At 38.5% G+C, this 26,121-nt stretch overlaps 1 protein-coding gene across 3 annotated transcripts; it reads right to left on the minus strand.

Annotated features, from left to right (window-relative positions):
- Positions 1-4,486: 4,486 nt before the first annotated feature.
- On the minus strand, positions 4,487-23,947 carry LOC107096335. 3 transcript variants are annotated; one of them, XM_015392946.1, is made up of 9 exons: positions 23,763-23,947; positions 23,549-23,691; positions 22,021-22,175; positions 19,934-20,136; positions 17,333-17,420; positions 16,354-16,466; positions 13,418-13,570; positions 13,229-13,310; positions 4,487-4,791 (listed from the first exon to the last, which is right to left on the minus strand). In XM_015392946.1, exons 2-9 carry the CDS (start codon positions 23,637-23,639, stop codon positions 4,753-4,755), a joined length of 924 nt encoding a protein of 307 aa, XP_015248432.1. In that variant the 5' UTR covers positions 23,640-23,691; positions 23,763-23,947; the 3' UTR covers positions 4,487-4,752. The 3 variants fall into 3 exon arrangements, with proteins under 3 accessions (XP_015248432.1, XP_015248431.1, XP_015248430.1); XM_015392945.1 differs by having other exon boundaries at positions 22,021-22,178; positions 23,763-23,946; XM_015392944.1 differs by having other exon boundaries at positions 22,021-22,178; positions 23,549-23,946.
- Positions 23,948-26,121: the final 2,174 nt, after the last annotated feature.

A 26,121-nucleotide genomic window follows, 5' to 3' on the forward strand; every position in this document is an offset into this window, starting at 1 on the left:
TTTAATAATGACAATTTTAATTTAATTGAATTTAATTTGAAATACACTTCTGTAAACATTTTGTCTATTGATTCAAAATCCAAGCCAATAACTTGTGGTGTAGAGGAGGACATTTTCTCTAAATGTGATTAAACTTATACCTTTTTTTATTTCTATTCCCAGTAACTGAACCCATGATAAGCTCATTTGATTTTCTTACAGTCAACATACAGTAAAATCTGGAGTGCCTAAGGTTGCACCACATAATCCATGTTTATACAAGCAAGTGGACAGACGTGTCTGCTAGTCACCACTTTAACAAGTCTCCCTTTTTTATGGGTATATCCTGGTGTTAAATGTCGGTAACGTGTTTTCCCTGGCTGTGACGAAGCCGGGACATAAACATGCTATTCTTGCAGTACCATAATCATTCTATTAATAACACCTATAATGTCTGAGTCTCGTTCTGTGGCAAAGGGTGCGATAGTATTTACTGTGTGCAAACACGAACTGTTTCCAGCCAGCACACGTTGTTAATCTCCTGCTACACCTCAGACCTTCACAGCCCATTTGGGTCAGACTGTTTAAGCACTTTGCAGTCAGAGGGCGCGCTGCTGCCGGTGCCACCGATGTCCCCTGTGGTCAGGGGGTGCTACCAAAGATCCGGGGGCACACCTTCCAGACCAGACAAGCTGTAGAGTCTGCAAACCTTGAGCCGTAGTGTGCTTACTCCTGTTTTCTCACAATGAGTGTTATCAGACTCTTAGGGCATATTTATGCTATTTGGAAACCAAATACAGATACTGCCACATATTAAATACAATTAAACATGCAGCTTTCTTATCAAAGGGGAAAAAAAGAAATCAGAAAGATCAAGAGGATGATATTCTATTCACAAGTGTTTGAAAACACAGCATGAGCTTAAGGATCATAGCTACAACTTATTTATCAAAAAGATTCATTTTTCAAAAATATTACATCAACAGAAAATCTAGAATTGTGCACATTGAAATTATTTATTTTACTGAAAAAAAAACTGTTAATGAAGAATTATTTTAGAAATGAACAGGTCCAAAAAATATAAATATTTAATTCTGGTTATGACATCTGAATTGTTGACATCTGGTTATGATGTCAACTTCAACATAAAACGATTCTGCTCAAATACGAATAGTAGATTAAAGTCATGTGGGACAGAGCTCAGGCGTTGCCAGATCCTAATAGCTCTGTAAAAGAGCTGAGAAATGACTTCTTCAAAAAGAAACAAAACAAGAGTGAACATCAGCCAAGCTTTTAACTGTTGGTGCTGACTTAATGACAGAAAGGGGCTGAGTTTAAACCTCCTTCATGTGGAGGTTTCTGCTTTTTTTTCTAATTGGGTAAGTTAACTGTTTAGTTTGGTTATTCCAAAAAAGTTTAAAAAAAAAAATCCACTGGACTTTGTTTCCAAGTTTGAAGACGTTTCGCTTTCCATCCAGGAAGTTTTTTCCATTCCAAATTTCAGAATTAGCGTTGAGTTTGAGGCTTTAAACAGTGGATCTTAAACAAAGTCTTGTTTTTGCATATAAAACATGATAGTTGAATTGAATAGAACTGAACGGGTCCGCCCCTTAGGAATGGGGAATCGTTTGGGTTCTATGTTGGCCTGCAATACCCAATACTGGTCTATGCCTCTGTAAGGTCGTCGTTAGGGGGAATTGTTGGCCCTGCTGAACAGGCGAGATGTTCTGGTCCCCTGTATGGGTGTGGGGGTTGCGATGATAGCGGGAAGGAATCAGCTCTATCGCTGCATTGTAGGTTTTTGAAAGCTGAAACCTGAGTCCGTCTGTTTAAGGTTGTTTTTTTTATTTCTTAACAAAGAATGCTTCTTTCACACCCCTCTCAAACCACCACTCCTTTGTCCAAAATGTGAAAATTTTGGTCCTCAAAAGAATATCCTTTGTCTATAAGGTGTAGATGTACTGCCGAGTCTTGTCTGGAGGACGTACAGTAGCTCTTCTGTGTTGGGCCATGCATCTGTGGAGAGGTTGTTTGGTTTCTCCAATATAAAGATCAGAGCATTTCTCACTGCAATGAACTGCATACACTACTTCGCTCCTATTTGGTCTGGCCATATTATCTTTAGGACGCACTAGTCTCTGATTAAGGGTCTTGTTTGGTTCGAAATGTACTGGGATTTTGTGTTTGGAGAAAATCCTGTTGACTTTTACAGAGACTCCAGCAACATATGGATTGAATGAATTGTGAAAGCTTCCTTAATTTGAAAGCAAAACGTCTTCAAACTTGGAAACAAAGTCCAATGGATTGTTTTGGGGTTTTTTTGGAATAACTATGAGCATTAGCAGAACTGACTTGTAAGCAGTATAGAAGGAGAGCAGGTGAGCACAAGTGTGCCACTTATTGGCTGGGAGGACTTTAAATTTTTGATAATACATTAAAGATACATTTTCTGTTGACATTCATTTTGTTGTTTACCATATATCAAATAATTATATGATATGTTATAAGCTGAAAGAGTAAAGAATATTAGTTTGTGTAAACAGCTATGTCCCACTGAGCCGGGTTCTGCTGGAGGTTTATTGGTTTTTAAAGGTAGTTTTTCCCTCTCCACTGTATGTATGCATGCTTGGTTTAAGCGATTTGCAGAGTCAACGACAAAATGCAATGTGTTATCCTGCTAGGTCATTGCTAACTAAATGACTGGATGCAGTCAGCTGGGTTTTGTTTGATAGAGGACTTTTAACCTTACCTTGCAAGCAAGATAAACTGTTACAACATTTGTGGATTCCCAAACTCCTGAAAATCCATCTTGCAAGAAGCCAACAGGTGCCTTAGCCTCAATACAGAAATGTTGCAGACCAGTAAAATGCAATGGTGTGCATGAAGTAATAGCGTCAACAAGTCGGGAGGCTGCCACTTGGTGATTTACCCAATCGGCTTAAAGATTGTACAAAATGTCCCTCCCTTTTGATAACCTTTTCCACAGGAACCTTTTACAGATGGATGCTGTGTAGAATTCAAATTGAACGACACATATAAATCTTGCTTATGCCAGGTTACATTTAACCAATTTGTCTGTAGGATTGATTTAAATTGTCTCTGCAAGGTGCCTTGAGAGAACGTATTTTGTAAATTGCCAGTATATAATAATAATAATTTAACTTTATTGATCTCACACTGGATAATTTTACATCTGCATTTAACCCATCCAATTGCGTATCAGCGGGCTGCTCTATAAGAATAAACTGCTTTGAATTGAAAAACTACGAGAACACTGAGAGAGAAAATGTTTCAAACATTTTTGGAAGGGAAACAGGCCCACATCACCACAGTTCCTCAACCATACCTAACAATGAGCATGAAGAGTCACTGTTTCCAGAACCATTGCCAAAAAGCTTATTGTTGCACTCATTTGAGAAAACCATACTTTGCAGTTGATGACATCACTTGAATGTCACATTATCCTGTCCGTCCCATATTAGAGAATGTTTAAAAAGAAATGAACCTTGGTGACACATACAGTATTTATTGGTTAGTAATTAAAAGTTCATAGACAGTCTTAATAACTAACAATGTAGGCAAAGTGTAAATGTATAAAATGGTCAGACCTAATCTATTTTAAAAGGAATGTCAAGGATAATTTCCTTAAAAATAGAGGAATTATTTCTTCATTTATATTTTAATGATTATGAATATTTCTAATGAATTTAAAAGTTACATTATGCTACTGATGTATATATATATATATATATATATATATATATATATATATATATATATATATATATATATGGCTGATTTAATTTGATGTTTTTTTGCATCCTCTTGACCAGGGATGCCAACAATGATGGAAAAGTTGCAGAGAACCTTGCAGTAATCAAGCACCCAAAAGTAGGAAGTAAACATGTTTTCATTTTTCTGTAAAACAAAGCAAAAGAAGGGAAGTATCTTATTTGTTTCATTTGGGCTCATAGAGTTTTTATTCTTAAACTAATTCAATTCAGAGGAATTTTAGGTCCATATGTTTACAGAAATGAAAAAAACGCTCAAAATACAAGTAACGCTATACATGGCAAAGCTTGATCACTTTCTTAGAGGCAGATGAGAAACAACATTTTTTTTTCTCTTGAACAGGGTTTTCTCTTTGACATCATTTGCTCATCATATGGTTCACACATGAGTTGCTGCTGCTCTGCACCAGATTACTTTACAGAGTTTCTGATAATTGCCCACAAGAGGAACCCGAGTGACAGGGAGAAGGAAAAACTGTCCCAAACCAGTGATGAAACAGTGGTGGAGCTTTACTGTGGTGAAAACAACATGTTTGTTTGTTTCCTCTGTGCGCCAGCTGAGGATTTATGGGCCAAACAACAAAAGAGAACATTCTCAGGTGCACTTATTAGCAGCGCTGATTACAAGGTTCTGAAAAATGGACAATTACTGGAAAAATGAGACCAGACAAATGTAGGCACATGTGATGCGCATATGGGAGGGGGGGGGGCAGGAGCTCAATAAATGGGTTTTATTTATGTTTTTTTTTTTTGTTTGTTTGTTCTTTTACTGAACCATAAATCACTGAACAATAGTGGAGGGAAAACAATGAATGTGTGGTTTTGCAGGTTATGTTTTTCCATGCCTTGTTTGGTTTCTTCAAAAACAAAGGCTGGAAGGCAGCCCTCAAGGCCAGACACACAAACTTATAGTTGTTAAACTTCAGGTTTGCTGAAGGTGGGAAACAATCAGACAAGTGCAGAGGCCGTCTCACTGAAGTTCTCATGGAGGTTTCTGATATCTGCTGATAGGGCTCCCTGCCTGCAGACAGAAAAATAAACTTTGAGTAAGGATGACAAAAGGCAATAAGCAGGAGATGTGTTAGTTCTATTGATAAAGATCCTCCAGGAAAACTGTTCTGGTCAGATAAACTCAAATAAAATGATTAATGTAGAGTCACTGTTTAAACTGGAAATTAAGACTAATTCAGCTCTTTCTATTCTGGCGTTTAAAGTGATATCTCACAGAGAAGATAGGCTTCAGACCACCTGGATGTAGAAAAGAGACCAGGAGATCTATGAAATAAAGAAAACAGTGATAAACTACTCATAGGAGTGGTGGAGGGGTTAAATCAACATGGTTTAGTACTACAAATCTTCAGACCAGATTTCCAATGTTAAAGAAATCCAAGGAACTATAAAACAACATAAGAACAGATTGTGTTTTTTTTTTTGTCTTTTTGGTTATTCATTAAAATTATGCCTTAAAATCCCATTAAGGAACAACAACTTGCAAAAGAGTTAATTCACCTTGAAGTCCGTCACATTTTGACATTTTACAAACTGCCAGTTTCAATAAATATTATAGGCATTTTATAAAACAGACCAACAAAATGAACATGAACATGTATTATTTAAATTAAATTCAAAAATATTATCTTATTCCCAAAGGGAAATCAAAGATATTAAATTTGAGAGTGTCTCTTTTTTGTTGTTTATGAGTAGACATTGGCAGGAAAATTGAGACATGGTTTTCATCTGTCATTATGTGGAAAGTGTCATTAGCTGTTGATTGAATACATATTATCACCTTTTACCCTTAGCTGCAACTATTGCTGGAGAAAGAGAATAAAAGAAAATCTAGAAAAATGTATTAAGGTCACATAGATTGGACAGAGGATCTTTAAAAACAAGGTCTTGCAACAGATTGTAAAAGAGCTGAAGAAATGCAAGAAGCTGCAGCATAGAGATGCAATGGTCAGGGTGACTTTTTGGCTTCATCTGATCAGACACTTTCTTCCACAAGTTTACTTCTTGTCAGATTTCTTGGTGTTCTTTCAAAAAAAGTTTTCTTTTGCCTTTTTTTTTCATGTGGGCAAGATCTTTTAACTGCAGATCAAAAGTGATCATGTCCTTCTTTGATTACTTCTAATATTACATGAATCCAGTTTAGAATCAATGAACATCTGTTGGTAGATTTGTATTTGTGCCAAAGTCTTTTTATTTTCAGATGATGAATTGAATACACTTCACTGGATTGTTAGAGCTCAGGATATTGTTTCATAACCTAACCCTTCTTTAATAGTGCAATGTGTGAATTAGGTGTGCTCTTTAGCACTGCGGGGGTCTAAAGATGTGTGGCAACCAGCATTTGGAGTTACTTAATAACAGTTTTAGCATCTTTGTTAGTCCTTTATTGAAAAAAGACATTAATTAATTACTTTTGAAAAATTGGTAACTCCCTTACATTACTCTCAGTTTAATGCTGCATGTTACTACAACTCAATCAACGTGACTTTTCGGAAGCGCTGCTCTCTGTGCTGCAGTGATGCTAGATGCTAATACATGATGCTGATTGGCTGAAATGGGCAGGCGGTCATCATGATTTGAACAGAGACTGGGAGGAGAGACAATGGAGCAGAGCTATGGATTCAATGACAGCACTCATAAAAAAAAGCACCACTTTTTTCCCCCCAGGAATAGCATAAAACCTGTTTAATTATATTGTAGAGAATATTTTGTTTCTTTAAGTTTCCTAGAAAGCTTTATTTTTTAGCTTCATACCTATTTTAAAGTCAGCTGAAGGCCCAATGTGCAAAATGTGTGCTATTTTTGTTTTGATCTTGGCACTGATGGCTGGCTTAATTGCTCATTCAATTCACCTGTCTAACTCTCCCCGGTTGCTCATTACCACTCATCTGATCCACCTGCTCCTGTCTCTATTCAAGGTACTTGTATCCAGCTATCAGGGCCAGATTACTGTTCTAGTTCTTCTTCTCGCTGACCAGTTATGAGAGGGGTTTTTAGCGTACCTTATTGTTTCTGATTTCATGCTCCTGACCTGTTCTGCCTCTCATCCACTGAGCATGCTGTTGCTGTCTGATCTCAGTGGAGAGAGTGGTTTTAGTGTACCATTGTTTTTCTGATTTCCTGATCCTGACCTGTTCTGCCTCTGACTCACTGAGTCTGTCTCTTCCCCTCTGAACGGGTTGCCTGAACTATTTTTCGACTCCTGGACCTGCTAAACCAGCCTGTTTGTCTTCTGACCTGGCGTGGGACTCCTTGACCCCTGAGCCTTCCTGTTCTGATCTGTTTCCCTGACCTCGTTGTGGACTCCTGCATATTCTCCAGGGCTGTAGCATCTGGGACACTCTAGGCGACACCCACGGCATCCTGTCAGCTGGATCCTACCTCGTTCTCTGGCGATGGACTGAACTGGTAAACCAGGTCAGTGACTCAAATGCATATTCATCCTTTTTCAGATTATCATGGTCACAACCTGTGTTTCTCTCCATCAGAGCTTCAGTGATAAATGCCCTAGCGGCTGATACCGCAAATCCACAGCCAACTCGCTTTGACTTATCCCACTGTCTGTCTTGCCTTGAATACTGGCTCCTTCTGTTCTGCTTCATGACAGTTGTATTCAAAACAAAGAACATGATGATATCTACATAATTATATTGCTTCTCACTTGTCCAACCACACACCCAAAATGTTTCAGATTAGTATACAATGTTTAAGAGATGTGGTCCCCTTAATTGCTTTTTTAATTTAAAAAATCTTATATTTTTAAACTTTTAGATGTATTTTAAGTTTCAGTAACAGTAAGGTTATCTAACTCTTTAGTTATCTAAATGTGACTGTGTAGTTAGTTTAACTAGTAATTATTTGCTTTGATATTATAGTTTATATTTAAAAAATAACTACTTAGTTAAGTAGTAAGCCACTATAGCCATCTGACCAACATGTTAACAGTGTGAATGAGCACTGCCAGATCACATTTGACCAGGGACCTGCACAAACTTTTTAGGGGTGGAAAAAAAATAAAAAGGCATATATGGCGCATCATCATCAATGTAGAGGGCACGACATAGCTTTTTGTTCCTGAGAGGGCACTTTATCTCGCACTTTGACGTCCATTTTGGATCCTAAGAGGGCCCTTTAGTACATTTTAACTCACTAGAGGGCACTTTAGAATGCATTTTGGCTCCTAAGAGGGCATTTTCCTGAGTAGTTTGGCTCCTGAGGGGATATTTTAGCACATTTAAACTCACAATAGGGCACTTTCGGTTCCAGAGAGGGCACTTTGACGTGCATTTTGGCTCCTAAGAGGGCACATTACTGCACGGTTTGGTTCCTAAGAGGAGACTTTAACGCAGTTTGGTTCCAGAGAGGGCACTTTGAAGTGCATTTTGGCTCCTAACAGGGCACATTAATGAATCGTTTGGCTCCCAAAAGGGGACATTAGTGAATGGTGTGGCTCCCAAGCGGGCACTTTACCATGCATTTTGGTTCCTAGGTGGGCCCTTCAGCATGTTTAAACTCACAAGAGGGCACATTAGCACGCATTTTGGCTCCTAAAAGGAACCTCTAGTTCTTAGTTTGGCTCTGGAGAGGACACTTGGATGCACATTTTTGCTCCTAAGAGGGCACATTAGTGCATGGTTTGGCTCCTAAGAGGGCACTTTATTGCACGTTTTGGTTCCTAAGAGGGCACTTTCATGAGCAGTTTGGCTCCTGAGAGGACACTTTAGCATATTTAAGCTCACAAGTGGGCACTTTTACACACATTTTGGCTCCTAAGAGGGCACTTTTATGAGTAGTTTGGCTCCTGAGAGGACACTTTAGTACATTTAAGCTCACAATATGGCACATTAGCACACATTATGGCTCCTAAAATGAAACTCTAGTGCAAAGTTTGGCTCCCAAGAGGGCACATTTCCATGTGTTTTGGCTCCTAAGAGGATACTCTAGTGCATAGTTTGGCTCCTAAGAGGGCACTTTAGTGTACAGTTTGGCTAATGATAATTGATCATTTAATTTTTATGATTGTTGAAACCCCAGATAAAATATGATTAATCACACCTGTCCCGTTTGGTGTTGGGCTTCAGTTAAAACCTACCGGACAATCCACTAGGAAAGTAGCTTGGTTTTTTTTGTGTGGTCTCCTTGTTCAAGCCCACAAAGAGTGAAGCTTTTAACAAAGCATAATTTTGGTCCTGCTCCTTGATTAACCTCATTCATAGGATGCTAACTTTAGCTCACCATGCTTTCTTTAGTACCGTTTTTATTCCACCGAACGGAGAAATTCCAGCAGTCAATGACTCAACTGCAAATAGTTGGTGAGTGTTGCTGCTTCCATTATTAACTATTATGTAATAGACCGGGAAATGATGGCAAACTGCTAATGTAGCTAACACTACATCCACATGAATGAGCATACACACTAGTCAAGTTCCCATGGGTATCCTCACAATAAAAGGGAATGAAAAGGGGTAAGAATGTCCCCAAAAAATAATAAAACATGAATAAAATACAATTTCAGAAGGATTTTATATGAAAAAAACAGGTTATCCTTCAAAACAAATCTGTCTCCCTAACAGTTCTCAGACACAGTCGAGCTCCATGCATGCCAGACAAGCAAATATTGTCACAACAAACCTCAGAGATGGCATTACACAATCTGGCACTACTAACCAAAACCATCAGTCCTTTCATAGCTGCCAAAGATGGAGTTAACAGCATTCTTCGGCCTGGTTGTATTTTTTTTAAAGAATATTCACTTTAAGGAACCAAAAATTGGAGTGTTTGCATGTGGCTCAGGCCTGGATTTTATGGAAAAGCTCCAGGGGGTAATTCAAACACGACCCCAACAACTTCAGCTGTTAATAAGTTAATGTAAAGCAGCCAGTGTCTGAACGGGGCTTCAGTCGTGTCCAGACAATGTGAATCTGCGGTTTCCATAAATCATGTCAGAGCTGGTAATGTGTTTTATCGTGGCTGTTTCCTCCATATTTCTGACAGTCCCTGCTCCTCCAGAGAAATTTCCGCCCTCTCTCAGCTCTGCAGGGATCGAAGGGGGGAAAAAACAGTCTGCATCATCTGCTCTCAATCAGAATAATTATCCCAAGAAATGCAGTGCAGAGCCTGAGCGAGGTGAGGGGAATGAAGCACAGAGGCTTTTGGCGAGCACCTCCTCCAGTCATTATTAGTCATCTCTGTGCTGCCTTGGAAGCAGATTGGTAGGAGGCCCTGTGCAGGCAGCAGACAGACAGAGAGAAGGCACAACGAGACTCCGATGCCAAGGGAGAATTAGCCGTCTCTGACATTTCTGGAAGCCCAACAGCCTCCAAAGGGACAGACAGCAGTCAACAAAGGAGTATTAGCCTTCTGTTCACTCTTAGAGGCTTCCTCTCATCCCAAATGTTTAAAACACTGAACACGTCATAAGGAGACAGGGTGGCTTTTATTATATAATCCCTAGAGCAGCCAGCAAACACCTTTCAACATAAAACTCTGCAGTAGGATGAAGTGTTTGAGGTCCTCTCAGGATCTGTAGAAGCTTTCTGGAAGAGTTTTGGGACTTTGTGGGGTTTCCGGCTTGATTGCAAAACAGCTTTTAAACTCAGCCCTCAAACATTTTAAAGCGAGCATTGGACAAACAGGAAAAAAAATAATAAAATAGTCATTTGACTCTGGTGCCCATTAAGTTTTCATTTTAAGAGTGTTCTGGCGGAACTACAAGTCCACAGGGGACTGGAAGTCACCATCAGATAAAGATTAGTTATAAATTCATGGTTCAACTCTGAAATTTTAACTAATCTGAAAGATCTGGAAAGATTAAGCTGACCGCTGAAAGTATTCTTTTGTAATGACGAAAAGCTGCTTCATGTTCTTCATAAAAAACAAATTGATAGTTGCATATTCTGTGGAAATAATGTTTGTTTTGCTTTAGTTTTCTTTTGAGTGCATACAGGTCAGATGAGTTTCTTCAGAGTTCTGCTTGTTGATGGCTAAAATGGCTAAAACGTTTATAAGAGGAAATCGACTATTTAAATGTTCTCAGTTGTGGGTCTTATTTTTTTCATCACCTTATTATTATAGATTTACCATATGGATGACCTAGCGAGTCACTAAAAAAGAAATCATAGCTACAATTTACTTTATACAATTTAATTAATAATAATACATCCACAGAATATCTGGAATGGTGCAGCAATTTTACTGAAAACAAATTAAGTTTATAAATATCTGTTTCATACATTTTGATGGTTTCAAAACACATACAAATATTTACTTCTGGTTATGATGCCAATGTCAACACAAAACGATTCTGCACCAATGGAAATAACAGACTAAAGTCACTTTTAATGGGGATTAGGACTTGCTACATCCTAAAAGCTCCATGAGAAAGCAGAGAAATTGCCTATTCTTGCCATTTTTCAGATTCAAGCCAAAAACAAAAAACAGATGAAGGAAGCAAACTAAGAGACAATTTTACTAGCCAGGAGGAGTTAAACTAGCAGCTATCACTTTTAAGCAGTTATTTTTTCCTTTAAATGTGTTTCACTTGCACAGATAATAAGTTGACCTCCGATCCCTGGGCAGCAAGGAGCCAACACAATAGCAAGGGCAGTGTACGAAGGTCCGCCCTAATCACTATATAGGGCAATATGTAGTGATTAGATGAGTGTCCAAACATCTAGTGGATGAAAAAGTAGGGGACTCAAAATTTCCCACAATGCATCTTGAAAAGTAGTGGTCATCCATGCTTACTAGACCAGCAGATATATCCCAGATTGCTTGCAAGAGTTCTCCTCAGAAAGCATCATGTGATTTGTTGTAGCAGAAACAAAAAATAAAGATGGTGCAGCCACCGTGCAGGGAGGCGGAGTTAAGTGACCTACAGCTACAGGGAGCAAAAAGTATTGAAGATCTGTTCAAACGACAAGTTATCTGGGTTCACTATAAAGTCAACCAAATAGTCCCCGCTTTATATAGTGATTGAGGAATTTAAGGGTTAGGGCGGACACAGCCAAGGTTTGCTTTGGTGTCCCAAAATCCTGGAGATGCAGTGAAGAAAATAAATATTTGAACACACTCCCCTGTAAATTTCATTAAATAACTGTTCCAATATGCACTATGCATAAATATGCAACATGCATAAACCTCAGAAATGCAGACATTAAAAGGCATTAAATTTGAGCTAAAATATTAATCAGCTGTTTATTCTGCTCTCAGACTTACAGGCCTACAGACGCAATCTCCCCTATGCTCTGGAACAGCAGGACACTTCCTGTCAGTCTCTATGCAAAATCCCAAATAGCCTCTGTGCTTTGAAGCAACGTCAGAGATTGGATATCACGCAAGAAGACGTCACTTCTAGTGAGTCTTAGCCTTTCATAGGATCTATAGAGCAGGGTTGGGCTGGGGTGTCGTGAACCTTGGCTGCTTGATGCTCATTGGCAGATATTTAACTTTCTGGACCATGATGATCCACCTCTGCAGGAAAGTTACATGAGTTACAAGTTGAATATATACATCAAAACAATCATTCACGCCCACACTCACACCTCAGGAGAATTTAAAGATGCCACTTAACCTATGAGTCTTATTTTTGGACTGTGGGACGGGACTCCAGAGAGGCCGGAGAAACCAATTCATGCACAGGGAGAACATACCATCTCCATGCTGAAAGACCCCGGGCAGGGAATCAAACTTCAAACCTTCTTGCTGCAAAGCAGCAGTGTTACCCACTGCCCCAGTGTGCAGCCCTGTCATACAGTCATTTCTTTCTTTATGTTTGCCTCTGTGAAGATCTTTTGAGGGTTGGCAGGATAATTTCTAAATTTGAAAACCCTGTAATTGCTCAAACCTGTAAAACTAGAAGTGGGTCATTATTAAAATGTGATAAATTAATAATAAATGTATAAATACCTATAACCAATTAGTTGATGCCATTACATGCCCATAGTAATATCTATTTTTATATTGTCTGGTATTGTGAATAAATTATGCCATCTGTAAACAAAATATTTGGGGAAAAAAGGGAATTTGGCAAAAACAAACAAAACATCCAATGATTCCAAAATAACTTAAAGTAGTAGTAATTTATAGAAATCACAAATCAAATAACATGATAACTATAAATATTTAGGACCTATATCTATCATGCAAAGCTCTCTGCAATGGTCACACCAAATGATTGTTGGTCCCTCCACATGATAATTTAAAGTTAAATCAGAGTTGAGGTTAACAATTTAGCTTCTCAACAACCCTAGTTCACTACCTACAAATGTGAAATGTGTAATTAAAATCTATATTTATTGAAAAACCTTAACATATATTGGGGTTTTTAAGATAATACCATGTGACAAAATTAATGGAAACAGAGGATAAATCAGCTTTTCTTCAGATATTAAGAAGATTATTGTTAAGACAGCAGGAGCATTTCACTTTCAAAGATGTGAACAATTTACCTGTGCGAAGGGTTGCAACATTTCTGACCTCTCTGCCTGAGACCCAAGGTCTGTCACTGCATCTGCAGCCAGTGATGTTATACTGAAGAAAAAAAATTGTTTACACATGGTATAAGGAATCTGGGTTGGTGTTTTTTTTCTCTTTTGTTTGTTTCTTTTTTTGATTGTTGTTGTTTTTATGTCACCCACCTGTTGTACATCTCTTTATCCACTAGAGGGCACAAGAGGCTTTGTTCTGGACTGATATCAGTCGAGTTCTTCTTCTGTTCCACAATTTTCTTTTCCAACATGTTGACCTGATGCAGCAGAGTCTGTCTCTCTTCTATCAGACAGTCTTTGAACCTGCAGCATAAGAAACAACATTCCGCCAATCTTCAGTTGATAGAAATTACCGTAGTTGAATAAACGACCATTTAAAATGCGCTTATAGTAATGTTAAATCATGTAACAAAGTAAAATAAATCAACTATAAAGAGATTAGCTTTGTGATTTAAATTAGAAACTCACTGGGTTTCTGAAAATGTTAATGGAAAGTTTAAGCAGAAAACAATAGTTGCTGCTATCAACATCACTGTTTATAGATGTTTGAGCTCTGCCTGTTTTTCAGTGTTGCCCTGTTTCTCTGACTGTGACTAACTATGTGCTCTCTTTCACCGTCTGACATGGGTGTCATGAGCTGGCCTTAATTCTTTATTTCACTCATTCAAGGGTGTAACTTAATGATAAAAGTTGGAGGGGACGCTCTAAGGCAGGGGTGTCAAACTGGTTCCAGAAAGGGCAGTGTGGCTGCAGGTTTTCTTTCCAACCAAGCAATAGCACACCAGACTTATATATACTTATATATTGAACCTTATATTTCAAAAATCATTTATACACTGATTTTTATTATATGTGCTTTAATTCTTGTATGTTTCTTATATTTTAATTAAGTCTATGTCCTGTGAGTCTGGCTGTCTCTGGCACAGCTATTTCTGAATATTGCTGAATTACAAAAGACAAAAAGATAAGTTGAATTTTATTATAGCATAGTGTATTTTTTCTTTTAAACTTGGAGATATATTTTATTGCATGTTGCATATCCCAGTAAATCTGTTTCACCTTTAAATCAGCAGCTGTCCCTAATTGTGTGTCTGCTCTGTTTAAAATCAGATTTATGAACCTGTCTACCAATATAATTATGCCAGAGAAAATCATTTTCAGGATTTCTAGAAGCTCTGCAGTCTGATTCTCTGTTCAATAAGAAAACAACAGACATGTATTAATTTTAATCTGTAAATCTGGGTAATGGTCGTCTGAGAAGCCCAGCTTTTTTTTTACTTATATAAATGTACACTCTGTTGCCATTTTTAGCTAAAAAAGCTCTGTATGTGTAACAAACAAATTTTTCGGTGGAATCTCTAATTTTTTTTAACCAACCCGTCTCCTAAATTTTACTTCAACATATATCGAAGTAGATTCCAGTTAAAGTTCACAGAGTGCTGCTGCTGTGTCTCTCCTCCTCCCTCCCCTCTTCCTACTCTGTACGCAGTCAATAGCGACCAAAAATATTATTATGTCCCAAAGCGACGAATCCGATGAAGTTTACCGAGAGGTGGGACTGGAGAGCAGCGGGAGAGCGAGGAAAAAACATGGACTGAAAACGCTCTGAACACAGACAGCAGCACCCAACCCCAGTTACTGTTGGATAAATTAAATTAGCAAAAAGGGGAACAAAAACGGAAATTATTGGTGGGGACTGTCCCCTTCATGCCTAAGTTGGTGGGGACATGTCCACACCAGTCCTTTAGAAAGTTACGCCAGTGCTCTCATCTGCCTAACTGTGCCTAGTCTCTAATTATTACCCATCTCATCCACCTGCATCTGTTCCTTTATATTCGGTCCAGCCCAGCTCCCGAGGCAGATCATTGCTTGTTTGCTGTCTGTTTGTTTATGACTGCTAGTCTGTCTGTTTTGGTAGTTTAGTTTATTCCATGGTTCATGTCCTGGTTCCTGGCGGGTAGAGGATTGAGAGGGTTTTTGTGTTTGTCTTGTCTCCTGATCGGGACCTGGTCCTTCTCTGCGGAGCCCTCAGGGTTTTGGCTCGAAACGCAGAGAGCTTCAGTTGTATTCCCATAAGCCTGGATCCCAGGATGAGACCAGTTTAAAGATTTCCTGCTGAAATCCCGGTACCATGTCTTGTCTCTGTCGCTTACCCTCTGTGCCTGCCTATCTGCATCTCGGTCCGCCTGTCTGTAACTCAGCATATCTGTGAGAACACATTACTGGACTCTCTAGAACTCTGAACCAGCCTGAACACTCAGTGCATTCCTGGAACCCCCTTTCTGTTTGCTCCTGTGTGGATCGGAACTCCTATTCAAGATGATGACTCCAGGATCTCAGAACTGTCCTGTTCTGACCTGGATCAGTCTCCTGTCAGCTCTCTGTGGTCGCTGCATTGATCGGGGACACCCTGGAAGTCGATGACTCGATGCATTCAGCTGGTTTTCCTTGATAGAAACGTTTAACCAATTTCACTGTATTGCTTCTGTGCCTTAAGATGACCTGTTGTGAAATGGTGATCTATAAATAAGCCGTCCTTACCGATTTGCACGATTTGGAAACATCCTTACAATCTGATAGCAGACCCAGGATTGAGAACTCATAGAGTTCCTTGTAAGGACAAGGAATCATTCATACCTCTATAGTAAATCCCACACCAGGGTAGCAAAATATATCTGATCAGGTAAGGGTCTTATCTGTTTTGTTAAATGACAGCAGTATTTAGCTTAGTTTTCTTTTGTGTGTGAGGGGAACTCAGGCTTCCATAAAGTATTTTTGCCCACAACGGGCATTGATACAAGTCAAGTGCTGAATTTTACCTAAAAAAGTGATTAACATGTATAAGCTAGAGCTAACTTTCACAATGTTTCTATAAACAAATGAACACTGAAGCATTTTTTTCCTATACTGTAGTTGAAGTAATCTGATAATGGTTTATTTTTAAATTTGACTTCTTTAGATAGATATATTCATAAACTGATATAAGATTTTTAGCATCTTGTCTTAGAAATATGAATTAAAATGATCTGTGAATCCAGGGTTTGGCTGTATGGACGTCCTTGTGTAGTTCATGTATACAATCCCACCTTTTGACACAGCGCATCCAGTACTTCTGTTGCTGACAAAGCCACTCAAATTGATCTGCTGTCTCTTGTAGTTTACTCAGGCTTCCCTTATTTTCCTGCTGCAGTTCTTTCACCTTAAACAGAAATGAATAATAAACAGACAGGTGTCATCACTTTATTTGCCCTAATACCAGGATGTGACAGCGACAACAAACTCAGGAAGCAGTGATTGTAGAATGCAAATATAGATTACAGGAAAGACTTTTCATGTAGAAAGATGAGTGGGAAAACGGAGGAGTGTGACACAATCTTCAATTCCCAGGCCTTTTGCAATAACTTCCTGGCTTGATCTCCTGCTAATAAATCGTCTCATTAAGTTTTCACTGATGTTGTGGTCTGCTCCGCCTTTCCTCTGGCCATATGCCGACGTCTCAGAGGAAATTTAATTGTATAACCTGATTTTAGCTGCTTGATGGACTGGTTAAAGCCGAGGCCAGCATGGCGGTTAAACTTTGAAGCTCACAGTAAGTAATAAAGACAATAAATCCACATGGTTTTCCATAACACAGATGAACTAAAGAAAACCTAACACCAGTTAGGTCTTGACAGTTTAAAGAATGTGTCTGTGGTTTAAATTTGACTCAGATCATATTTGTTTCATTGTAATTATTTTACATCTAAAAGCTGCTTGTGGAGAAAAAAAAAGAGTCCAAATTAACTGTAAAACCGTGTAAGATCTGTTCTTGTTGTTTTATTGAGAAAAGGACCAACTGAACTGTTGCAACACGTGTCCCTATTCTGACATCTGTTGGAGTAAAATGGTATTGCAGCCCCTTTACACAAATCTTAAACATCCTTTGTCAAAAAAAGTCATAATTCATGTAATAAAGTATACTTAAACTCAGTGTGAAGAACAGCAAAGTTCTGGATTTTACAACCAAATGAATTTCTCTTATTTTTTTGCTTCCAATGAAAAAGACTTTCAATATTCTTATCTCACCTCCGCCTGATGAGTTCTGTGAAGTTTCCTCAGCTCCTCTGTCAAACTGCTGTTGGCATCCTGCAGCTCCTTCAGCTGCACTATTTTACTGTCATAAAAAGACACAAACACACAGATCTATATGATTGCAAAAATCTTAGCAAGGGGGGAGAGGAGTTGTTTCACAATTTGTTAGAGACATTTGATGAATTTACCTTTTTTGCCTTTCAACATATCTTATGGTAGCCAAGCATTTATTTATTTTTTTTATGAAAAATTCTCATTAGTAAGTTGCTTTCTAGTTTTGTTACACATAAAAATTATTGCCATGGCAGTATATTAACAATGATATTCTGTCAGAAAATTTATGTACAAGTTTATTATTGTTTACTTGAAGGGATAACAGAGAGTATAATAGGCTGAGCTAAATCAGACTGTCGTCCATTGTCAGAGCCGTCTTTCTAAAGGGGTTTTCGGTCACGGCTCCATAAGTGAGTAAAACTGCAGGCAGGAACCAACTGGTTTCTTGCCCCGGATTAAGAAGCTCTAACCACATCTCTGACCATCGGGTGGAAGAAAAAACCAAACAGTTATTGGAAACAGACTTTGGCCCTGTCTCATTTCTATCACTTGCAATCGTTTTGGGCCCAAGCTCTCGCTTTTGCGCATTCACGTGTGTCCCTATATTTTTAAGAGTTAGGGGAAGCTAGCAACCCTTAAAATGACCCCTTTGGACCAAGGGTGGTCAAGTGCTGACTTGGAATGTAGTAGCTTGCCAGAACTCATTCAGCAAAGGTTGTGACTCACGCCGTGTTTTAGATGAACACGCCACTGATGTGTACAGGCAATGTATTACCGCCATCTACTGGGCTGGCATGTAATTTTGCAACTAGTGGTGTCCCATTTCTTAGGGAGAAAATGTTGACTTGCACTTTGCTCATTGAATGGACTTCACTATGGAGGGAACTCGCTGGAGTGTTCTAAGAGCCAAGTGAGAGGAATGGGACTGGGCCTTTCTCTGTGACTGTCCTTATTTGGACCCTGTAATAAAAGGAACTATGAGCTGAACAAAAAAACAGACGTTGAATGTTATCTTGTCTCTGTTCCTTCTCAGTGTTGTTACCAATGGAATCCTGTCACATTCAAGGGTAAGCTTTTTTAAATGAAAGCAGTTATGGACCAATGTCGTTTTCGTTTGCAGATGTTGTTTTGTTTTCTAGTGAAGAAGCAAAGGCTGCAGATATAATATATTATGTTCTTGCCCTAAACACCGCAAGATCGCAATAAACTAGAACAGGGTTCCCTGAGGTCCAGCATCCTGCACCTTTTAGATTTGTCTTGAACAGTTGCAGGAACATTGATGTCTGATAGGTTTGGGTCATAATGTCCCCCCTGAAGCTCTGAGACAGCGTTTCATACAGAGGTTTTCAGCTTCAGTCCTCAGCATGCTTAATGTGTTTCCCTCCCCCTGTACACCTGACTTAAATAACTGTGGGATATCTGGCTGCCGATTGGGTAATTCAATCATTTGATCAAGATTCTCTGAACCACATGCATATTAAACATGCAGGACAGTGGAAATCACTGCTTTGTTAATCTTGGAACTGGACACTTCTCAAAGATTTCAACACTCTTGTGGAATTGTACATGTGATATCACAATCAGACTTTTAGAGACTCTACATGACCAAATAACATGAAAAATCACCACAGCAGAAAGTTCATAAAAAAGAAGGGTAGAGCAGATAAGCCACATCTGTGGCATAAATGCTAAGCAGCTACAACAGTGTCCAATGTGACACACCAAACAGGTACCAAAGAAGACGTCTGAATGACATGACAGCTCTACTGTACCTCAATCAGGGGTTTAAATTAAGGTATTGTCTTTAATATTTAATATTGTGCTAAATGATCAAGTTTTGTGTGATTAATCTAATCTTAGTTGAATTCTTGCCGCTGATCTTGGAAAAAATACTTTGCATCAGAAAGGCCAGCAGCAGAGGAAATGTTAAGACCCAGCGTCTAACATCCATCTGGGTCATTCGTCTTTTAGTTGTGCTTTTAGAACATCCTCATCCTCACCAGCTGCGAATCAAAGATTCAACATGGAAATAGTGTCTCTACCATCTATATTCTTAAAGGTACCATTATATGAAAAAATACCACAAAATGAAAGTTAGAGTCCATGCAGGAATTAGGTTATAAGGTTATACGTTAATAAGTTGTTTTTTATGTTATTTTATGTCTTAATCGAATGTTGTACTCATTTGAAAAAATAAAGATAATTTAAAGACTGTAGATTTTGAAGCGTCTGATTTCCAGCTTTATTTAATTTCAGTTTCCACTTGGTGGAAGTGCTTCTCTCTAATGTTTTAAACAGCAAAAGTAACATAAAGAAATTTGCTAAAATCAATGCCGAAAAATATCAATGTTTAGAAAACCTCAATAAAATAATAAAGTTCTGCAACTAAGGATATGAAAAAGTAACACTATTTCTCAAAAACATAAAATAAAACCACTTATAACCATTTTTCCTTATTTGTATTTTTTTTAGATTGTTTCCTTGAAGCGATGATCGATCACATTTAAGATAAAGAAATAACAAAAGGTGAAATGGGTCTACCTGTGCAGCTCTGCATGCAGGCTGTCTGCCAGTGCTGCTCGATGCTGGGCCTCAGCATGCAGCTCCTCCACCAGGCCCTCCAGCTTCACCTCAGAGCTTTGCAGACACAGCAGCTCTGAGATGACCTGCTGCAGCAGCTCCCCATCCCGACGATTCTCCCCAGCCAGCAAGACCAGACGTTGCTGCAGGGCCTCCACCACGTTCTGCAAGGAAGACAGAGGGACATGAGTAGCCCTCGTTACTGCAGCACCTTCCTTAACAGATTCACGTCTTGAATTGTTCACATAGATCTCTTATTCAACAGAGGTTTGATTGAAAATAGAGTTTCAACAAATTTAGGAAGTGATATAAAACTATGTAAGAGGAATCTTAAGTTGTCTTATTTCCTGGGAAATATGGAGTTAATATTCTGGAATTTTCTAGTAAAGCATTTTGAGGTTCAATATCCAGATAATAATATGCATTAATATTTATCTGCCTTTGGTTCAGACATTGATCTCTGTAATCTATCCATCCAGTGCAAACTACAACTAGATTTTATAGCATTAACCTCTTCAAAATGACAGACCCAGTCATAGGTTCAGCTTAGGCAGGTGTTTAAATTACACCTCTAAACAATTTGAAACACAAATTATTTTTTATAGTAACAATTTCCTCACTAAATTAGTATTTACGGTAATATTTTCAAAAAGGCTACCTGAAAAGTTTTCCACAAATTTTCTTCTTCAAACTAAACACCTTTGTCCACAAATACAGGTCTGTTATGGGATCAGGGATCAGTGGGACCAATTCTCTTTACTATATATTTATGCTCCCAATTATTAGACAGCATAGGATTAAATTCCACTGCTATGCTGATGATACCCAGCTATATCTGTCTATAAATCCAGATGAAACTAACCCATTACATGGACTACAGGCATGTCTTGAACAGAGATGGCAAAAGTACAATCATCTCAATCATCTCGTCGTCCATGCTACTATGCTAACGCCACCGCCACCAAGCTGCAATGATTTGCCGCCAATGAATACCGCCGAATCTGTCGATTCATCTTGTAGTGGTGCGTCAAATGCAACGTAGATTCCCATCCAATTAGATTGAATTTGGTATTGATGACATGAAAAATAATAACGGTAACTCCATTGAAATGATTCAAAACTAAAGTAACGAGCCAATTTTTTTAAATGTAAGGAGTAGAAAGTACAGATATTTGTGTAAAAATGTAAGGAGTAGAAGTAAAAAGTCGCCATAAAAATTAGTAGTAAAGTAAAGTAAAAATATCAGAAAAATCTACTTGAGTACAGTAACGAAGTATTTGTACTTCGTTACTTCCCATCTCTGGTCTTGAAGACATAAAAACCTGGACGACTCTTAACTTTCTAAGTTCCACTAATAACTTTATGCTCTCTCTGCTTTTTCTCATCATAGTAGCTTCATCTGGTCTGTTCCTATTTGGCTGTGACACCATCCTGGAGACAAATATCAGTTGTGCTGCTGCCATCAACACCTTTGTTTATATGTAGATGTTGGAGCTGACCTGTTTTTCAGTGTAGTCCTGTTTCTTTTACCGTGACCAACAGAAATGGCTCGAAGTTCATCTGCCTGACTGTGTATTTCCAGGACATTGCCACCTATGGAGCTAGTTAACATTTGCCTTTTGTATCTCTGCTCTTTTTCTATGTCTGCTTATGTCTCCAGTCGGCCTCGGCGGATGGCTGCTCACACTGAGCCTAGTTCTGCTGGAGGTTTCTTCCGTTAAAGGGGAGTTTTCCTCTCCACTGTCACTGAAAGCACCCTTGGTGTAAGGGATTGCTCTAGAGACAATGACAAAATGCAAGCAAAGGTCGTCACTGCAGACTCATCCAGGCTGGATTAAATCCACTGGTTTCCCTAACCAATCTGACAGTATTCTCTTTCTAAAGTGCCTTGAGATGACGTGTTGTGAATTGGCGCTCTATTAATGAATAATTGAATTTGGTCTAAACTTAATCCTAAGGTTGTTTGTTGCTCTATTTAACTATGGTTGCTTTATCCATTGCTAAATCCAGAATGATCAACCTGCTCTGATCGATCATAGAAAACCTACCCGCTGCTGATGGATCCGGTTGATGAGCTGGTCCTGGTTTATACTAAGCTCCAAGTTTAGTGCCTCCTGCTGGAGGAGACGAGCAGTAACGGCTTCCATCTCATTCTGCAGCTTCCTCTCCCTCTCTCTGGAAACCAGAAATTCTCTTTCCAACACTGCTGTAGCAAAAGATAGACCACAGCACGGTCAGGACGAACACCTACAGATGGTCTGTAGATTTAGTCAAATTAAAAACTTAAAGATAGAGGTGATGAAAAGCAAGACTGGGATTAAAATGTGAAGAGACATTCTTGTTTAATGCTTCAAGGCTGCTTTATGTTCCTGCTAAGTCAGCAACTTAAAGCAGTCAGGTGTGATTCTTCAAACAGATTCTGTTTTAACAGTTTGCATTAAACTAAATGTGGGTTTATTGGTTTTAAACAAACGTCAATCTAAATGCCAAATGGATTTAACCAGATTTCAGGGCTGTAGAGGTGTTAAGAAAGTTATGTGCAGTGAGTGAATGCTCATTTTCCGCATGTGTTTTTGACCATGAATGAGCTCTTTGAAAACAATAGGCAAGAACCCAGGCTGGTAATAAGAAGGGTGCATTGGAAAATAGTTTAATTTAAACCTAATTAATTCAAATCTCTCTTCATGAGTGGAGTGAATTGTTTATAAATTCTTAAAAATAAATCTGATCTGGTCTTGTAAAGGGTGTTGATGGAGCGCTATTGTGAAACTTAGTTAGGAAAGCTTAACAGAGAACTAAAATACAGCTAACTCTTCAGAGAGTGATAGCTTTCTTATCGTAAAGTATTCTTAACAAAATACTTTTCATCATAAAGGATCAAGGAACATTTTTTCTACAAAAAAAAAAAAATTTTAGAAAGAAATTGTTTGCCTTGTATTCATTCTAGACTTTTTCTTTATGTAAGAGAATTTACTCTTTATTTAGTTTCACCCTACAAGTCACCCAAACGTTTTTTTTCACATGACATCTCAGTTTTAGTTAAAAATAAAACATAAATCAGACTCTTATTTTAAATACATTTTAAATACTTTACAGTACATACAAGTGTGTCGCTTTTGTTCAAATATAACAGAGAAAATCAGTCATCTTGTTATAACTAACATTACATGTATTATTTCTGCAAGATATAAGATGTCAAAGCAAATAAAGAGTTAAAAGCAAAAAAGGATAATGATCCAAGCATTAATATTTAGCTGCATCATTACCTCCAAGGCAAAAAAATCCTTCACTTCAAATTTAATGCTAATTACACTTCCTTAATTTTTTTTTAACTTATTTTACTTTTCACTTCCAGTTCTTAAACTCTAAAATAAAAAAAAATAAATAATTGTCCATTTTCTTTTTGCTTTTAGGATCTAACAACAGTTGCTAATGTAGTACTTATTCACTTCCTTGTGTTTCACAAAGGTTTTATAATGCACAAGATTATGAAAAAAGCACAAGAAGATGGAAAGTAAAGTAGGTCAATAAGCTGAGTAGACAATTTTTAGTTTAATCTTGATATGCATAACTTACCCTTTTCATGAGTCAGGCGGGTGCATTTGGCGGTCAGGTACTGGATCTGACTGTAATCCTCAACTCTGTGGGCTTTGAAAAACCTCCTCATGCTCACCTGTCTGTTAATCTTTGGTTCAAATCTCAAATCTTCTTCTCAGTATCTGCAAGGCAAGGAATGGGTGTGCCGCATGGTCAGGAAGGACATGGTGTGCACCTTTCCAACAATACCTACCTCCCTCACTTGTGCAGCCTTTAACGAAAGCTCATACCTGGAGCAGACAGGTTTAAGCATTAATCCAAACTGCTGCTGTCATAACATGAATGCAAGGAGCATTGCAGCAAAGCTTGCATGTTCTGTTTCTGCTAGAATAATAAGAAAGCTACAGGATTACTTGTTTCATTCCTAAATTATAGGTCTGATCGGATGACACAAGAGGTGGAGAAAAGGTTGCCTCTGGCAGAGAGAGGCCTGAAAGAGTCGGGCAAGTCACGTCTAGCAGCAGGCGTGAAAGTTAAAGCCTTCAGGTCAGAGCCTCATGATGTGTAACTTTATAGGACTACTTATAATTAAGAAATTACGTGGTTTATACTAAAAAAGGTGGAATAATTTGTTGGTTTTTTGATGAGGCATCTTGCCTAATTAGCAGATGTGCTAAAATTTAAGCACAGATGGGAATAAAATTAAAACGCATCTGCCACTGAAATCTGTCTCTGTTATGTGAATCAGTGTTTTAACAGAAGTCAGGGAGAAAAGTTCTGGGACATATTCACTAATTAATCCCCTTCTTGTAATATATTTTGATTTTAAAATTAAGACTTGCTGGAAATGTTGATCCTCCATAGACAAGTCTGGTAAATTAAGTTAACATTTTGATATATATATATATATATATATATATATATATATATATATATATATATATATATATATATATATATATATATATATATAAATTGAAACCGAAGATCCAAAGAGGTGCCGTAGAGAAATTCAGGACTGTGTCAGGAATCAGTTCCAGGTTCAGTATACAGGTAGAATCCAGCAGGAGTCCAAGGACAGGTCAGGCAAACAGATCAGAGCAGGACATGGAGGCCCAGAGGTCCGGAGGCAGAACGGGTCGGGATCACGCAATCAGAAACACTCTCACCAAAGGCTTGAATAGTCTGGCAGTGATAGTAGTTGAATGCTGATTAAATAGAGGCTGAAGCAGGTGGATCAGATGAACGGTAATGAGAACTGGCATGACACAAAAATTTATTCTTCAGGAAGTTATCTTATTTGTTCTTGTCTTCAACTTTTCCAGCAGCAGTCTCCCCAGACACCTTGTCCATCTCTGCTAAGGAAAGTCTCAAGCGTTCCAGGGCAGGATGAGTTACATAGTCCCTCCAGTGTGTCCTGGACCTCCTCCCGGTAGGATGTGTCTGAACACAAGCAGATGTCCCAGCCTCTTCCACTGACTCCTGTCAATGTGAATGAGAATCAGTTCTACTCTGAGCCTCTCCCAGTGACCGAGCTCCTCACCTTATCTCTAAGGGTCAGCCAAGCCACCCTGCAGACGAAGCTCATTTCAGCCACTTGTATCCAGGATCTCATTCCATTAGTTATGCTCCAGATTTCATGACCATATGTGAGGGTAGAAACAGACCAACAGCTAAGCTCTCCTTCCACAACAACAGACCACTTCAGCATCCTTATCATAGAAACTGATCTGTCTGTCGATCTCCCCTTACTCAGGAGCGGGACCCCAGATACCTGAACTCCTTTCAAGGCAGGACTTCTCCTCCAACCTGAAGAGGAGGAGGCACCTTTTTCCAGAACCATGGCCTCTGACTTGGAGGAGCTGATTCTCATGCCGGCATTCTGCAGTTATCCTTTTTATAACTATGATAAAAACACCTAATTCAGATTCTTAGAAAATAGAATACTGTGCAAGAACCATTAAGGAAATGTTTTTAATAGAGGTTGTGTTTTTGGCTCATATATATCCCAGTCGATTATGGGAAAACTTTCCCTAGCAGATATATTTCTTATGGAGGGTAATGATATGCATGTTCAGAGCGATGAACCCGAGCATATCAGTGGAAAGTTGAGAGGAAGGAAACAGCTTTCAAAGGATATTGAAGCAAAACCAAATCAGAGTTCATTAACGGAGTGGAATAAAAACTAGGACTGTAGATCTTCTCATGTTAAACAAACAACAAACACCGCACTTGAAATAAAGCCTGGACATTTGATCTGCTGCTTATAACTGGAACAACGAGGGAAGCAGCCATTTACTGTTCGTCCTTTAGAGTGTTAAGCAAATATTCTAACTGTTGTAATTTCTACAGTTTACCTGATTTGGATGTAAATATGTTCAAATTAAAACATAAAGTCTGGGATTTAAGCATTTCTCTGTCATTTCATTTTAAATGTATCAAGGCTGAGTCGATGTCCCAATATTTATGGACCTGGCTCTGTTTTGAAATGTTAAAACATTGTATAAAAAGAGTGACTGAAAAGAGGTGCAGTTTGTAGCACTGTTGCATTACAGTAAAAAGGCCCTCAGGTCTTTCTGCTGGGTCTTTGAATGTTCTCCCAAAGCACACTT

Source organism: Cyprinodon variegatus, unplaced genomic scaffold (genome assembly GCF_000732505.1).
Source record: "Cyprinodon variegatus isolate N-32 unplaced genomic scaffold, C_variegatus-1.0 Scaffold616, whole genome shotgun sequence".
NCBI classification, from domain to species: Eukaryota; Metazoa; Chordata; class Actinopteri; order Cyprinodontiformes; family Cyprinodontidae; genus Cyprinodon; species Cyprinodon variegatus.

Coding starts and splice junctions, on each gene's coding strand:
- LOC107096335 (XM_015392945.1), bottom strand. CDS start 23,639: ATGAGGAGGTTTTTCAAAGCCCACAGAGTTGAGGATTACAGTCAGATC. Junction 22,179..23,548: donor CCGCCTGACTCATGAAAAGG/GTAAGTTATGCA, acceptor CTTTTGCTACAG/CAGTGTTGGAAAGAGAATTT. Junction 17,421..19,933: donor CTGCATGCAGAGCTGCACAG/GTAGACCCATTT, acceptor TTTTTATGACAG/TAAAATAGTGCAGCTGAAGG.